We start from the raw sequence: 17878 nt of genomic DNA, 5'->3' as shown, positions 1-17878 counted from the left end.
ACAGTGGGAGCCCATTCTTCCATGATCCTCTTCTCCTTGGCCCCCTCCCCTGCACCAGCCCTAGTATATAACAATCGGAGTTGTTTAGATAACCCGTAATGTCATAGGAGGGCCAAAGCATTTCTTATCTCTGTTTTGTATTTACTGTCTCTCCTTTCCAGATTCCCTAAATTTTATGTCATCTCTGTGGCATAGAGGTTCGGAGGACACAAAGGTCATTTCATGTACTCCAGTTTTCCAGCCTCACTGGCATTTAACAACATAGATTTAGCTTTTCCCTGCTTCTCGATGTGTGTTCTTTGTACACAGCTCAAAATCATGTTGGTCTTTTCTCCCATCTGACTGAAACCTCGGTATCAAATTTGTAATCTCCGTAGGTCTTTTCCACCATTAATGCTTTCTAAGTATTTCCCTCCTGCTGACTGATTATGACCTAGATTACTCGGATGTATTAGCTTGGATTATCCAGGCTAAATTTGGTCATCTTCATGAGTTCCTTCTGTTATCACAACCTTCCCAACCTGGGATCAGAGTGGCATTAACTGATATGCTCCTATTTGCTCCATTTTCAAGATATGGATAAAAAATGCTAAATAAATTCAAGGGCAGCACTAATCTTACAAGCCTCCCACACATCTCTTTTCCTATCTGTAAATGATTTTACTATCTCCCCCACTAGATTTTCAGCTCCTTGTGGGGTGGGATCATTTATTCATTCAGTCGTATTTACTGAGATCTTACTATGAGCAGAGCACTGTACTAAGAGCTTGGAATGTACAATTCGGCAACAGAGACAATCCTTGTCAACAATGGGTTCACAGGCTCAATGGGGAAGACACACAACAAAACAAAACAAGTAGTCAGGCAACCCTATTGTCCTGTTGTCCAACCCAGTTATCCTCTATCTACCCCTGCGCTTATTATAGTGCCTGGCTTGTAGTAAGTGCTTAACAAATGCCACAGTTGTTATTATCATTATTACTACTATTATTATTATTACTATACTTTCCTAAGTGCTTAGTTACAGTGCTCTGCACAAAATAAACATTCAATAAATGCCACTGATTGATGGATTGCATCACAGAATAGAGACCTGGGATTATAAAAGGATTGAAATTATCTACACTCTTTCCTCTGGGAGAAAATTGGGTGCAATTTGTATGCTGAAAGTGTTCCCACTTTCAAGTCTCAGCCTGGTTTGATGTCACACCTTGTCAGTCTTAAAGTGCAAATTGACCACCTTGATTTCAGCACAAATCACTGCTCATTGTGGGAGGGGATTGTGTCTGTTTATTGTTGTATTATTCTCTCCCAAATCTTAAATTCAGTGCTCTGCACACAGTAAATGCTCAGTAAGTATAACTACAAATGGACTGAATTAATGGAAGAACTTCAATTACTACACTGGCTTCAAGCCTCTCCCATCCTGTTTTCTTACTTTTCCATTCTCGTCTCCCACTCTACCTCAGTTTACTTCCCATTTTGCTTCCCAGAATATGACGGAGTTAGCCATACTTACATGGCTAGATAAATTTGGTCAGTTCATTTGCTCATAGAGTTTCTGAAGAAACATGAGTATAAAACATCATTGTAAAAAGAAAGTTTAAATGAAAATGTCAAGTAAAGGGCAAGAATACTTTTTAGCCTGAGGGAGAAACAAAGTGTAAATATCATCTAATGATGTGTCCCAAAGCTTATCTCTTCTAGACACTCTAGTAGCTGTTAATTCTTATAGAATGAGGCATACAGTTAATATAATTCTACTGTTCATAGAGACTCAGGACCATAAGGGGGAGCTTTCGAGTTTCAAAATCAGATCCAACATTTTTCTAACCCAGTGATTGTCTTATAGGCAATATTTGTGTGAAAAGCCTTCTGAAAATTCAGAAAATAATGATTCTATTAATTGCTACCTTTATCATGTGCATGTTTATTTTATTTACTTGCTATATAGTGAGCCTTAGCTCTGGGCTCACTAGGTTGATACCAAAATCACCTCAATATTACACCAAATGCATTACTCCATTATTGGGCCCAATTTAAAGAAATTATTTTTTAAAGATCATGGCAAATGTGGAAAACTACTGCGGTTGTATTTTTTTTCCTAAAACACTTAGGGACTTGTCATTTACCAAAAAAATAGAGAGAGGTGAGATAGAGAAGCAGCATGGTATAGTGGAAAGAGCACGGGCTTGGGAGTCAGAGGTCGTGAGTTCTAATCCCAGCTCCGTCACTTATCAGCTGTGTAACTTTGGGCAAGTCACTTCGCTTCTCTGTGCCTCAGTTACCTCCTCTGTAAAATGACTGTGATTTCCCCAGATTACCATGTATCTGTCCCAGCGCTTAGAATAGTCCCTGGCACATAGTAAGTGCTTAACAAATGCTACCATTATTATTATATGTGAATTATAGTACAATAAGTTAAATTTGTATCTTCAACTCTGATTTCCTTCAATGGATTTGCTTCCTCAAAAAAATATTTTCTTCTTTTATGCTATTTCATTGATCCATTACCCTAATTTTTCTGAATGACTTTTTTTTTCCTGAGAAGACGTGAATTGGATGGAGAGGAAAGGATGGATTTCTCTCACTCCCAGTCCCATATTCTTTCCACTAGGGTACTCTGTGGAGGGGAAAATTAATTCAACCATCTATTTCAGGTATCCCACAAAAGTAGATGGGGAAAGTCTTTCAATGCCTCTGTCTATAGGTCAAAGTGCTTGAGTGCACATCTCCCCAAATTCACACAATAAGCCTGGTGTGGGCAGGGATTGTCTCTCCTTCTTACTAAATTGTACTTTCCAAGTGTTTAATACAGTGCTCTGCACACAGTAAGTGCTCAATAAATACAATTGAATGAATGCCCCTTCTTAGGATCCTACAGTGTTCTGCATGTAATGGGTGCTCAATAAATTGCCTGACTGATTCATTTTTTGGGCTTATGAGGCAAAGAAGCCCTGGATAGATTAGCAAGGATGAATCTTGTCCACCTAAAATGGTTCTGGAGGGAGTCTACATCAAGATAATCAGTGCTACTTATTGAGTGCTTACTGTGTGATGAGCACTGTAATAAGCACTTGGCACAGTTCAGTGTAACAATATAATAGGCACATTTCCTCCCCACAAGATAGTCCTTATGTCCCATGTCCCCTCCTGCCCTGGGATTCTATTTTTCCTGCTAGTTTTAGCCAAAAACCCATTACCTATTTTTACGAATAAAGCAAATTCACTTCTGTTTGTAACTTTGCTTCCCCCTAGTGGTCCATATCTGTGCACTACGATGAAAAGGGAAATCAGTGAAAGTTCCCAGGGTTGGGAACAATTCCGGTTTCCAGAATTCATCCTGCAAAGATGAAAACACCACTGTGAAAGCAAAGAACTTCAAAAAAAAAAAAAAGAATAAATGTAACTTCAGCTGCCCCCCACCCCCAAGCAAAGCTCAAACTTTCTCTGAAACAGCTTGTTCTCTCTAACTTTCCCCACACCCCAAGCTCATGGAATGTCCTGTGACATTTGGTTTGTATAGAAAAAGAAAACTTGAATATAGTGTGTAATGGTTAGAACATAAGACTTAAGTCCTCCAGACTGTAAGCTCGTTGTGGACAAAAAATGGGTCTACCAACTGTCTTATACTGCACTCTCCCGAGCGCTTAGTACAGGGCTCCGCGCATACAGTAATAATAATAATTGTGGAATTTATGTGTTTACTATGAGCCTGGCACTGTACTAAGCACTGGGATGAATACAAGCAAATCATTCCCACATGGGGCTCACAGTCTCAATTGCCATTTTACAGATTAACTGAGGCCCAGAGAAGTGAAGTGATTTATCCACGGTCACACAGCAGACAACCCAGGTCTTCTGACTCCCAGGCCCATGCTCTGTCCACTAAATGCTGATTGGTCAGACTGATGCTGCACTCTGTCCAGAGTTGTTTTTGACAGTGACACCAGGACATAACTTAGTTTAATGGATAGAGCCCGCACCTAGGAGTCATGAAGACCTGGGTTCTAATCTCAGCTCTGCTACTTGTCTGCTCTGTGACCTTGGGCAAGTCACTTCACTTCTCTGTGCCTCAGTTACCTCATCTGTAAAAATGGGGAATACAACTGTAAGCCCCATGTGGGACATGACCTGTGTCCAACCTGATTATCCTGTATCTACCCCACTGCTTAGAACAGTGTCTGGCACATAGTAAGTACTTTACAAATACCATAAAAGGAAAAAGAAAAAAAAAGAATCTGTTGAAGAACAAAAAAAAAAGTAAGCAAGGGAAAAAAAGCAATTGTTTCTTTCAAATAGAGGGTTCTGACTCTTCCAGGAGGCAATACATATTAATTTGAAAGTAAAAAATTGTGGAGGAGTTATTGTGAGCAGACCAATTTTCTTTTGGATTAGTATTGAATAATACCATTATATTTGATGATGTACTAAAACCGTAACTTCAAAAATGCACAATTATGAAGGCTCAAGCTAAAATTAAACACACACACACAACCCAAGCAACCCCAAATTAGCTTGTGTCTCAGTTTTCTCATTTTAAAAATTAAACTCTTTCCTGCTAGATTGTAAACCTCTTGACAGCAGAGATTGTGCTTACTAACCTTCTCATGTTCTCTGAAGGATTTAGTACACTGCTTTGCAGAGGTGCATGCTCCATAAATACATTTAATTGATTGTGATTTTTGTCACTGTTTGGGGTTCCTGCTAATAATGATGGTGGCATTTAAGCCTTACTCTGTGCCAAACACTATACTAAGCACTAAGGTAGATACAATATAACCAGAGTAAATATAGTCCTTCCCACACATGGGGCTCTCGTCTAAAGGGGAGGAAGAACAGATATTTAATCCCCATTTTAAAAATGAGGTGACTGAGGCACAGAGAAGTTAATTGACTTGCCCTAGGTCATACAGCAAGCAGTAAGCAGAGCCGAGATTAGAACAGAGCTCATCTCATCTCACTCCCAGGCCCGTGTTCTTTCCACTAAGCTCTTTTCCCTTCTAGACTGTGAGCAGGGATAGTCTTTGTTGTTAAATTTTACTTCCCAAGCGCTTAGTATAGTGCTCTGCACAGAGTAAGCGCTCAATAAATACGATTGAATGAATGGACAGGGAATTTATCTACTAATTCTGTTTTATTGTACTGGCCCAAATGCTTAGCATAGTGCTCTGCATATAATAACACCATATTAAATGATAGGCCAGGCTGCTTGACCCAAAAACACAGCTTCTTCTTTCCTTCTGTTACCTTGCTGGTGGCCATCAGAGCATAAACAGTGCCATCTTGGATCAGACTGAGGGCACCTAGCCAACAGCCACGCCAACAGGTGCTTGAACAACTAGTGTCCCGGTTGCCTTCCTCAACACCCCAACTGTGTCATTAGGGACATGTGGGCTGCCATCAATCAGTGGTACTTATTGAGAGCTTCCTGGGTGCAGTACACTGTAGCACGTGCTTGGGAGAATACATTCCAACAGAGTTGGTAGAGGAGATTCCTGCCCAGAAGATTTTCCCCAGTCTATAATAATAATAATGGCATTTGTTAAGCATTTACTATGTACCAGTCACTGTACTAAGCCCTGGGGTGGATAGAAGCAAATTGAGTTGGACACAGTCCCTGACCCATGTGGGGTGCACACTCTCAATCCCCATTTTACAGATGAGGGAACTGAGGCCTAGAGAAATGAAATGACTTACCCAAGATCACACAGCAGATAAGTGGCAGGGCCAGGATTAGAACCCATGGCTTTCTGCCTCCCAGGACGATCATTACTCTTAATGATTAGTCCCATCCTCATGCTTTGGTGGAGTCTGGTGGGGTTGGCTGACAGCAACTTTCCTTTTGGCTCTCTTCACATCCTCCACGATGGTGACCTGTCCCAGCGAGCTGTTTACATCTGGTTAACAATTTGTTCTGAAACATCTTGGGTGGTTCCCTTCTTTTGCTCCAATTGCCCTGACCTGTCTGCCCTGGAAGACTGTTTGGATTGTGGGAATTTCCTTAGCATCTTTCGACACTCCTGGCCGTAACCGATCACCTCTGGTCATGGTTTCACCCGTTCGTTGGTCTCCTGACTCTCTCGCTTATTTCACCAGCTGCTCTTTCTCCCTCCTGTTGCCCATTATCTGAGAGGGTTTGGCGATGCTTAGCTCTAAATCTTCCTCTCTTTTTTCTCTATGCTCATTCCCTTAGGGAACTCATCTGCTCTCACGGTTTCTGCTACCACCCAAAGTCTACTTCCCTTGCCCTGACCTCTCCCCCGTTTCTAGATTGTAAACTCCTTGAGGGTAGGGATTGTGTCCATTAACTCTATCGTGCTCCCCTAAACACTGAGTACAGTGCTCTGCAAGGGTGCTCAAAAAATGCTGTTGGTTGATCTCAAAACTTCCTCAGACTCAGGTAAAGATAATAATGATAGTGAAAATAGTGAGATTTTGTTAAGGGCTGCTATGTGTCAGGCACCATGGTCAGCACTGACCTAGCTATAATACAGTCAGATCTGACACAACCCCTATCTAGATTCTAATTTTCCTTATGGGCAGTGAATATGTTCATTTATGGTTAGCGCTCAGTAAATATGATTGACTGAACCACATGGGCCTCACAGTTTAAAGGGGGTGGAGAATAGGGATTGTATTGCCAGTTTGTATATGAAAAAATTATCAAGGCACAGAGAAGATGTGTTTTACCCAAGTCTACCCAGCAAGCACGTGGCAGCCAGGATTAGAAACCCAGTCTCTTGACTCCCAGTCCTGTATTCTTTCTACTAGCCCATGCTGCTTTCCCATGTACTCCTTCCCTAGTCCCTATTTTTCTGTGATGCTTCTTGTTAAGCACTTTCATTCAATCATATTTAACTTAATATGTGTCAAAGACCATTCTAAGTGCTGGGATAAGTACAGGTCATTTAGGTCAGACACAGCCCCTTTCCCGCACAGGTTTCACAGTCTAAGTAGGAGGGAGAACAGGTATTGACTCCCCTTTTACAGTTGAAGAAACTGAAGCCCAGAGAAGTCGAGTGATTTATGGAAGGTCACACAGTAAGCAATTGGCCGAGCTGGGATAAGAACCCAGGTCCTCTGACTCCAAGGCCTGTGCTTTTTCCACTAGGCCACACCGCTTCCCTATTCCCCCAGTCCCTCCTGTGCTCCCTTATTTCTAACTCAGTTTTTAATCTCAGTGATGTTTATGGGTGCTCTCATCCCTGTGTCCCTCCTTCCCCTTCCCTGGCGGCAGGGATCATGTCTACCAACTCTATTGTATTGTACTCCCTAAGCACTCTGCCCACACTAAGCGCTCATCAAATACTACTGATTGTTCACAGTCCTGTCATACCCCTCCTATCTCTCCCAGTGTTGAGAACTGGGTTTGACCCATAGTAAGTGCTTAAAAAATACTATTGAAAAAAGACTAGGGAACACCAGGGTCCCGCCTCCTACTAGTCTGCAGGGAGAAACTACCCAAAGTAGCAACTGAGCAGGTAGATCAGAGAAGAAACATCAACAGAGCTATGACTTCCAAGTGAGCTGCAACCCCTGAGGCGTCTTCAGTCCTCAAGCAGATTTTCCCCCCACGCAGCCTCTGAGGGAAAGAACTCTCAGAAATCAATTTTTCAAGCACATAATGTTTTTTCTAAAGCGTTGACTGGGCGCTAAGCCCTATAACTAAAGCCCTGGGAGAGATTCCATACAACCCGATCGGCACATCCGTTTTTATGGATCACTTTTCATAGAAACCGTTATCCGGATGTCAGGATGGGAGAATCGTTGAGAAGAAAAAGATTAAGTTGCTCATTTGAAGGGGGAATTTGGGTTTCCGTGGTCTAAACCCACATAGTAGGGAAAACCACATTGGTTCTGGAAACTCTCCATCCCTTAAAAGCAAAGCTATCTCTACCGAGAGTTGCAAATGTCTGTCTCGGGCTGATGGAGTTCAGCTGGATGGGAGCCACTGGCATGCTTCATTTTATTTGGGAATGGCCAGGCTGCCGGAGCGTAGGTGGGTAACTAGGCACCACTTTCAAAGAACACAGAGGGAGAATGATTCTTTGGCAAACCAACAACATCCCACCGCAAAAAGACTTAAAATGGGTACCGGCAATTTAAACCTCAATTATAGGTCCAGAACACTATTTGCTAAGTCGTTAAATTCCATTCCACAACCTCCCCCTGCACCTGCTAGTTGAAACAATTAAGCGAGTCCTAAAATGTGAGATTTCATCGCCTGTATAAATTACCAGGCTGAGAAAACCCAAATATGAGTGAATACATTAAGAAAATGGCAAATACCAGCTTTGGAGGTTTATATTTTCTACTTTTTCTTTCTGGATGGAACAGTCTGCTGATCACTGAGGGAATGGTAACCCAAATAGTCCTTGATAGTGTAGCCTAATGGAAAGAGCACGGTCATGGAGTAAGATATGGGTTCTAATTCCGGTTCCATCACTTGTCTGCTGTGTGACCTTGGGCAACTCACTTAACTTCTCCTTGCCTCATCTGTAGAATGGGAATAAAATACCTGTCCTCCCTCTACCTAGTACTTGGCACATACTAAACACTTAATGAGAAGTAACATGGCTTAGTGGAAAGAGCCTGGGCTTGGGAGTCAGAGGTCATGGGTTCTAATCCCTGCTCTGCCGCTTGTCAGCTGTGTGACCTTGGATAAGTCACTTAACTTCTCTGTGCCTCAGTTACCTCATCTGTAAAATGGGAATGAAGACTGTGAGCCCTACATGGGACAACCTGATTACCTTGTATCTACCCCAGCGCTTAGAACAATGCTTGGCACATAGCACTTAATGAATATCAACATTATTATTATTATTATTAATGAATACTATTAAGCCAGGGCATGGCTGTTGTTCTCTCCCAAGTTATAATAATGTTGGGATTTGTTAAGCATTTATTATGTGCAGAGCACTGTTCTAAGCGCTGGGGTAGATATAGGGTAATCAGGTTGGCCCACATGAGGCTCACAGTTAATCCCCATTTTACAGATGAGGTCACTGAGGCACAGAGAAGCGAAGTGACTTGCCCACAGTCACACAGCTGACAAGTGGTAGAGTTGGGATTCGAACCCATGACATCTGACTCCCAAGCCTGGGGTCTTTCCACTGAGCCACGCTGCTTCTCTACTTAATACAGTGCTCTGCACACAGTAAGTACTGATTAAAGACCATTGACTGAGCACTTACTTTAGGTAGAACACGGTATTAAACCTTTGGGAAAATGCAATGGAGTTGATCCCCACCCACAGAGGACTTCCAGTCTAGCGAGGGATGCTTTGTATGATCATAAAAAATGTTTTAACTGAGATTTCAGTCTCACTGTAAATATCAGCTCTTTCCTTTTTAGCTGAGGGAAAAAAAAAAAAATCTGAACTTTTCAAAGTACCTTTTGGGGCTAGCTTAGCATGGGCTAATTTCAAAATATTTTACAGTTTCTGTGTTTGTAGGGAGACCATTTGGAAGTAGCATGGCCTAGTGGCTAGAACATGGGCCTAGGAGTCAGAAGGACCTGGTTCTAATCCCAGCAAAGCCACTTCTCTGGCAAGTCACTTCACTTCCCTCTGCCTCGGTTCCCTCATTTGTGGAATAGAGATTAAGACTGTGAGCCCTATGTGTGGCACAGGAATTGGCCAACCTGATTAGGTTGTATCTAGCCCAGTGCTTAGAGCAGCGCTTGACATATAGTAAGTGCTTAACAAATATTATTAATAATAATAACAATTACATGGACAGGTAGGGGGAGAATACAAAAGACCCCCTGGGTTGTTAAGGCTGAAATGAGCAGTTTCAGAAACTAAAGAGGTTAAATAAGTTAATAGACCAACTCAGCCTTATTACTGAGAAAAATAACCACCAATTCCTAACTGTTTAGTTACTGGTCTAACTACCAGCGGACACTACTTCCTCTTTCTCAGTTGTGTGCCAACACAGACACTAAAGTCAAAGTTAATAAAAGTTTCCATTTAAAAAAACGAGTTTGTGAAAATAGTGTCAGAAGGGCATAACTAACGAGTTTCAAAGTCAGGCCCGCTTGCCGGTTATTCACCTTTTTAAAGTTCATCAATGGCATTTATTGAGCGCTTACTGGGTTAGAACCCGGTGGGTGTATTTGTTTTGGAAAAAGAGAGAAATGAGTGACGTTTTCCTTTCCCCACCAAGCATACCATGTGAGAGCACAGTGGGAGGAGAATCCACGTTGTTGAATGTTGCGGGGGGGGGGTACATCTGACTGAGATGAAGGTCCTGTCAGAACTGGCTCGTTCCTCGCCGCAGTCTACAAGTCAACACGGGAAACAGACCACACTTTCTACATCAGAGTGTCGCAGCCTTTAATCACCACTTTTTGCAGTAGCTCGATTCCCGACTGGATGACAAAGAGATCTATAATGGTAATCTCAGGCAAACCATGGGAGACGGCCTCCAACTAATTTATCCCACATGGGCTGACCAAAAAAACACTAGCTGAATCTTAGGTATTCTTTATGCTGTATATCAAAAATGTCTAAATTGGATTTGAACTTGGAGCTTTTCTGCATCCCCTCCGTGACCAACTCTTGGGGGAAATGATGATCTTCGGGGGCAATTTTCATTCACTTGTGTGTAAGAAAGGTTTGGATTTTACTTTTCCTTCTCAGAGAATGTGTTTTACTGGGTGAGCATCAGTACAGTTAAATGATTCAGATAGTAAATTGTGAATCAAAATAAAACACAAAATCACATCCCTTCCAAGAGGCCCTCCCCGACTAAGCCCTCTTTTCCCCCTACTCTCTTTCCTTTCTGCATCACATTTATACTTGGATCTGTAGCCTTTATTCAGCCCACCCTCGGCCCCAGAGCTCATACCTACACATCTGTCATTCATTTAAATGTCTGTCTCCCCCTCTAGACTGTAAACACCTTGTGGACAGGGACCATTTCTACCAATTCTGTTATATTGTATCCTCCCAAGCGCTTAGTGCAGTGTTTGGCACATAGTAAGCGCTTAAATACCATTATTATCATTCTAGTGCTCTGCACACAGTAAATGCTCAATAAATACGATTGAATGAATGAAAACAGATTAATTTGATAAATTGCAAGGTGGTGGTTTCGATTAAATATTTTTAAATGTCAGAGTTTTTAAAAATTCATTTTTGTTAGCTAAAATGTGATGGGGTGCTAGTCCTGGAACTCCTTCCTAGACTGTAAGTTCGTTGTGAGAATGTGTCTGTTATAATATATTCTCCCAAGCACTTAGTACAGTGCTCTGCACACAGTAAGTGCTCAATAAATGCAATTGGCTGACTTATCCCCATCATTCAGGTGGCCAAAACGTGGACAATTTAACCTAAACATCTGCTCCTTTAAGAGACCTGCCATCAGTCTACTTTTTTATAGTGAAGAGCATATTTTGTCAATCGAAATTGTCCCTTTAAGGTTTGTGATTTCTCCTGTCACTATAGTAACAAGAATTTATATCCCTTCTCTTTAAATGAATTGTATTTCTCATAATTCACGTGACAACTGTTAGCTGGAACTGTCTGTTTCCTGTTTTGGTCTGGGTTCAAAGGCACAGGAACAAATGGCTGATGTGACGGATTTTCTGTATTTCCAAGATTGTGTTTTTTTGGTGGTAGGAAGTGAGGAGAAAACCGCTGCAAAAATGGTGCAGAATTATGTCACAGCAATCTCACTGCCCCAAAAAAGGTGCCATCTCCATCCAATGATATTTTAGCACTATTTCGTGGGATTGTAAGTTGAAGCTCATCTCCTTCTTCTAGCTTTGCGATGCCTGGAAAAAAACAATTAGGAAGAATTTTATGTGGGTCTGCAAGGGTGTAGGAAAAATGTTTGAGTCACTAAATAATCATTGCTTACAATAATTTATAGATGCCTCTCATGGAGTAGCAAATAAATCATTTTTAGCAACAGATGCTATTTGGGGATTTAAAAAGAAGATTTGACTGCACAGCGACCAAACTAGAAGCTGTTTTGCTTTGGGAAGGCTCCAGTGCTAACCCGCTGCTGACTAAAAAAACATATCCTCCAGCTTGCAAAAGTTTGTTTCTTTTTAAAAGCCTGTCAGCACTCATAGATGTGTCCATCATGATAATTTAATGTGGCCAGAAACCCTCTGTGATTATTATGGACTCTTGGCCTGTTCAAAAAGAAAATGCTTCTGTTTACCTAGGGGTAACTTGATAATGAAGAATGAATGACGATGAAATGCCAAAATGTGTGTGTGCCAAGCATATTATTTTACATTCGGAGGGTGAGCTTATTGAACCTGAAAATTTCAAAAAGGTTTATAATGGAAGCGGCATGGCCTAGTGGAGCACGGACCAAGGGGTTCAGGGGACCTGGATTCTAATCCCGGCTCCGCCACTTGTCTGCAGTGTGACCTCGGGCAAGTCATTTCACTTCTCTGGGCCTCAGTTATCTCATCTGTGAAATGGGGATTGTCCACCCTGATTAGCTAGTACCTATGTCAGTGCTTACTAGGGTGCCTGGCATATAGTAAGCGCTTAACAATACCTTTAAAAAAGTGGAACCACACCATAGATCTTTACCCATCTTTTTCTTTTCTTGAATCTCTTTTGGGTTGTGTTAGGTCATTGCATTTGTCCAGTCCTTTTTTTCTTATTTTGACTCTAAGGTCTCTGAGAACAAAGGCTACATCTGTGTCTCCCTTTATAATTTCCCTTATAGCCTAGCTCAGTTCACTGGGCCCAGAAATAATTCTATAAATGAGGATGAAACCGTTAACACCTGAGGTTGCTTCAACTACTGCCACAGTGATGAGGATGGCTTAGGAAAGTTAGGGATTCCTCTGCTTTAGAGAAGGGATTGGGCAGAATTTACTCTTTGTATCAAGAATGGAGGATGTCTTGTTTTCCTTCCAGCCAAGCATGTTCCATCGCCGATCTGAATTCCCTCGGTCAGACCTCATCCTTCTTAGGCAGAGTTCCCTTATCTTTGTGGCCAACAGAATTAACATTGGGAGATACAGCCTTGGTAAGGGGGAGGAAGCGGTCGAATATCGAATGGATTGATTTCATAATGATGGGATTCTAGCAAATATCAGATCGAACAGAAAATGGTTGCTTAAGTCAGACATGGGTAGACTAAGCGCTTGGGAGAGTACAATATAATAATAAACAGACACATTCCCTGCTCCAGTGAGCTTCCAGTCTACAGACTGGCTTTCTCTGCCAACTCTGTGGTATTGTACTCTTCCAACCGCTTAGTACAGTGCTCTGCACAAAGAAAGCGTGCAATAAATACCACTTTTTGATTGAGTTTCACAGGTGTGCACTAAGGCAGGGATGATGATCCACTCTTTCCTTCTGCTGCTAATGTCCAGCTACTATCCTTACTCTCTCACCCACTTTCAAGCTCTACCTCTTCTACCTGTCTTCCAACCCCATGCCTTGTCACCTTCTAACACCACCTGCAACCATTTTTCCCCCCTGCCTGACCACTGTCATCAACTCTCCTTCTCGGACAGCTCATTCCCCTCTGCCATCAGACAGATTCTTATAGCCACATGCCTTAACCCCAAAACCAAACTGGTTTCACCAAACCCCGAAGCTAGTAATAGCGCCCCATCTCCCTCCCCCTGGTTCTGTCAGACTCCTCAAATGGACCGTCTACACCACTTGCCTCCATTCCTCCTTGACCCTCTGCAATCTGGCTTCTGCTGCCTTCATTCTACTGAGACTTCCCTCTCCAAAATCCCCCCTGGGCCCCTTCTTGCTTCTTTAAAGAGTGGAAGTTACCTGCTTTAATCTCACCCTCTACCCCACCCCCCCAACACAGACACCCCCATCACCACATCGCCACCCCTCCCAGGCACCAGAGGAAGGAGAATCATCAATAGTATTATGATCATTATACAGTTAACCCAGTCATCATCTTAAAGATGGAAATAATCATTTTGATTCAGGCACATTTTGAGGATGACTAGGAAAATATAAGAGAAGAGAGGCTTCCCGGGTTTTAAAACGAGACTGAGAGGCTTTGTGCTGGCATTCCAGGCCAAACGTTATGACCCATGGAATCGAGGAACCCGCAGATCTCTTAGCAGTCCTAACAGTAAGTGATTCATTAGCCAGATGTTAGGGGAATTTAATGTGTAAGTTGGAAGTATGAGAAGTTCTGACCGCAACATCGGTGGCCCCCGACCCCTTTCTTCCCCACCCCCGCCTTCCCTCACGCTTTGGGAGTGAGTGGACTTTGAGGGAGGAAAGGTGGTCAGAGGGCCACTGGCGTGGTGGACAGAAGCTGGACCCCCCAGCAGGGGAGAGGGTGGCCAGCCAGAGAAAGAGGTGGTGAGTCAGAAGCCCAGAGCTTTGGGTCAGAGTAAAATGGGAGAAGTGTGGCTACTGGTGACCAAAGCAACAGTGGACAGCAGGGACTCAGGGTAGGGATGGGCAGCACCCTCTCCCCAACCCGCCAGCCAACCCTTCACCCCGACACTTCCTCCCCTTCATCATTCTGCCACTGCTGCCCGCCCCTGAACTTTTTCTGGTACCAGAGTTCAGTCAGTTCTAGCTGGTTCTGGCTTCCTTAGGTGAAGGAGCCTGGCCTAGTGTTCGGATCACGTGAACAAGAGTCAGATGGACCTGAGTTCTAATCTCAGCAAAAATGACACTTGCCTCACTCTACCTCTACAGGGGGTGTTTGGGAAGTACGTCATTCATGGATAAGCTGCTTTTGGATCAGTGGTCAATACGTAGGGACTGAATCCTCCCCCAGCCCTAGGCACATTCATTCACCTTCCATTCTCCTGGGATACTGCCTGCCACAGATGGGTTTTTATAATGATGGTACTGATGTAGTGAGCTGAGCGCTTAACCAAGTAGGATAGATACAGGACATCAGATTGGACCCAATCGTTGTCTCACATAGGGTTTACAGTCTAAAAGGGAGGTAAAACAGGTGAGGAAATGGGCACAGAGAAGTCAAATGACTTCGCGAAGTCAGGATTAATAATAATAATGTTGGTATTTGTTAAGCGCTTACTATGTGCCGAGCACTGTTCTAAGCGCAGGATTAGAACTAAGCAGCATGGACAAGTGGATGGAGCATGGTCCTGGGAGTCAGAAGGACCTGGGTTCTTATCCTAACTCTGCCGCTTGTCTGCTATCTGCTGTGGGCAATCACTTCTATGTACCTCAGTTATCTCTTTTGTAAAATGGGGATTAAAACCGTGAGCATCATGTGGGACAGGGACTGTGTCCAACAGGACTTCACTTGTATCTACCCCACTGCTTAGTACAGTGCCTGGCACATAGTAAACACTTAGCAAGTACCATTAAAAAAACATGGTCACACTCCCACTGAAACAGCTTGAACTTTCCTCCTGGAAAACTGTGGCTGTGGGATACTTAACTACCATTCTGAAGAAATATATTCAAAGGGAACCACCTAATTTTCATAAAGAATCCAGCAGTGAAACTCCTTGTGGTTTAACATTGCAAAACAACTGAAAGTGGTGAAGCCACTAGAATGTGTTATTTATGAGTTGCCGAGCAAACTCAACCAATCAATGATATTTATTGAGTTTTTACTGTGTGCAGAGCACTGTACTAACTGCTTGCCCTGCTACCTGGCATGATAGCCAAAGCAAATCTCTTTACTTTTCCCGGGGAATGTGCCACATCACTGCAAGGCTCTGTTCTAGGGTCACCTCTTGGAGCATTCCTTTGAGACTGAAAGCTCTTGGTGGACAGGGAATGTGTCTACTCGCTCTGTTATATCGTATACTCCCAAGTGCTTCCCTCCACCTCCCCAGTTTCAAAGCCTTATTGAAGGAACGTTCCCTTCAAGAGGCCTTCCCTGGCTAAGCCCTCTTTTCCTTTTCTTCTACTTTTGCATCCCCTTGATTTGCTCCCTTGCTTCATCCCCCCGTCCCAGCGCCACAGCACTTATGTACATTCCTGCATTTATGTATTTATATTAATGTCTATCTCCCCCTCTAGTCTGTAAGCTCGTTATAGGCAGGGAATGTGTCTGTTGTATTGTTATATTGTACTCTTCCAAACCCTTAGTGCTGTGCTTTGCACACAGTAAGTGCTCAATAAATACAATTGATTACACACGGTAAGCACTTAATAAATACCATTGATCGATGGCTTTGCTTGGTGATCCTGCCAACTAATAATGCATGCACCACTGCTTTCTTTAATGGCACTTCTTCCCTTTCTGCATCATTTCACGTCATTTCATTCATGCATATATATGTATTAATGTATCAACTCACTGCTGCTGAGCATTTGCATACATCTCCTCACTCTTTTAGCTGTTATATATTTGGCATCTTTTTAAAAAAAAAATGCTATTTTTTAAGTGCTTTCTATGTGCCAGGCACTGTACTAAGCGCTGGGGTAGACACACGCTAATCCGGTTGGACACAGTCCATGACCCACATGGGGGCCAGAGTCAATCCCCATTTTACAGATGAGGTAACTGAGGCACAAAGAAGTTAAGTGACTTGCTCAGGGTCACAGAGCAGACATGTAGCAGAGCTGAGCTTAGAACCCAGGTCCTTCAAAAAGCAAATAACTTCACTAGAATATACTACATAACTACAATTTCTCTGTGAAGTTTCGATTTTCTCATTTTAACGTGCTCTAATGTGAGCTGATTAAAACATTTTAAAAATCGAACTTTTCTGGCCATACTATATAGTTTTGTCCAGATGGATTCATTGAACAACTGCTGTGTGCAGAATGCTGGTCTGGGGACTTAACAACACTGGGTCCAGGGGTTTGAGAACACACATTAGAAATAAGTCCCAGACCCTGACCTCAAGGAGCTTACTGTGTAATGGGCCAAAAAGTCACAAATTACCACAAAGAGTAAGAGCAGAGATACAAATGAGAATAAAAAGTAGGCAACTGAATAGATTTATGGATGTGTGGAAGGAGTTTACTAGATTGTAAACTCCTGTATCCATATACTCTATTGTATTGTACTCTCCTAAGCACTTAAACAGTGTTCTGTACACAGAAGACAATAAATACCACCTATTGGTGGATGGATGGGTGAACAGATGGATAGACTGGTAGTTAGGTAGTTCAATCAGTCAGTGGTATTTATTGAACACTTATGTGTGCAGAGCACTGTACTGAGCTCCTGGGAGAGTACAATAGAACAAAGTGGGTTAATTACTAAGATATAAACAGATGTATGGATGAGTCCAGATTTCATCCATGTACTTTCCCAATGTCAGTACAGACCTTTGCACCCAGTAAATGTTTAAGAAATTTAATTTCTACAACTAACATTACTATGAATGCTGAAGGGATTGATGGGACAACAAGGCTAACCACTGAGCCTGCTTTCTGTTCCATCAGACCTCATATAGGGTAAGACAGTCCTCTACACTGTCAGCTCCTTGTAGGCAGGGGACATGTCTACCAATTCTATTATATTGTACTTTCTCAAGCACTTACTACAGTGCTCTGCACACATTAAACGCTCAATAAATGGTTGATTGGCAAAGAGGATAAAACCCATAGTGTATTCCTCATTGCTTTGAAAGGGCTCTCTGGAAGCAATAAATTGTTAAGAACCAAATGAGGCAAGATCTTCCTTAACCCTAACCCTAACCCTATTAGATGTTAAATATCAGCCGGAAAAATATCACTCTTTGTTTCCTAGGACTAGAAAACCTTCCCCCACTATCCCACCACAAACCTCCCCCAACCCCAGTGCTATTTAAAACCATTAAGTTCTTTCAAATTATGTTAGCAAGGTGACTAGACTGCTAAGACAGGAGGAGGCAACTCTCTCATCATGGTCTCTTGGAGAAGCAGCGTGGCTCAGTGGAAAGAGCACGGACTTTGGAGTCAAGGCTCATGAGTTCGAATCCCAGCTCTGCC

General features: G+C 42.6%; 1 protein-coding gene across 1 annotated transcript in view; it reads right to left on the bottom strand.

The window, feature by feature from the left end:
- Positions 1-11474: 11474 nt before the first annotated feature.
- The window catches only part of TNFSF13B (TNF superfamily member 13b), a 29639-nt gene continuing 23235 nt past the window's right edge, over positions 11475-17878 (bottom strand). The window contains exon 6 of the mRNA XM_001514703.5: positions 11475-11781. Within this exon, the coding sequence (XP_001514753.3) occupies positions 11669-11781 (113 nt within the window). The 3' untranslated portion in view covers positions 11475-11668. The remainder of the gene's footprint in view (positions 11782-17878) is intronic.

The sequence above is a fragment of the Ornithorhynchus anatinus genome, chromosome 20 (genome assembly GCF_004115215.2).
Source record: "Ornithorhynchus anatinus isolate Pmale09 chromosome 20, mOrnAna1.pri.v4, whole genome shotgun sequence".
Classification (NCBI taxonomy): domain Eukaryota; kingdom Metazoa; phylum Chordata; class Mammalia; order Monotremata; family Ornithorhynchidae; genus Ornithorhynchus; species Ornithorhynchus anatinus.
The sequence above is the reverse complement of the archived record's forward strand: the minus strand, read 5'-3'. Positions and strand labels throughout refer to the sequence as shown.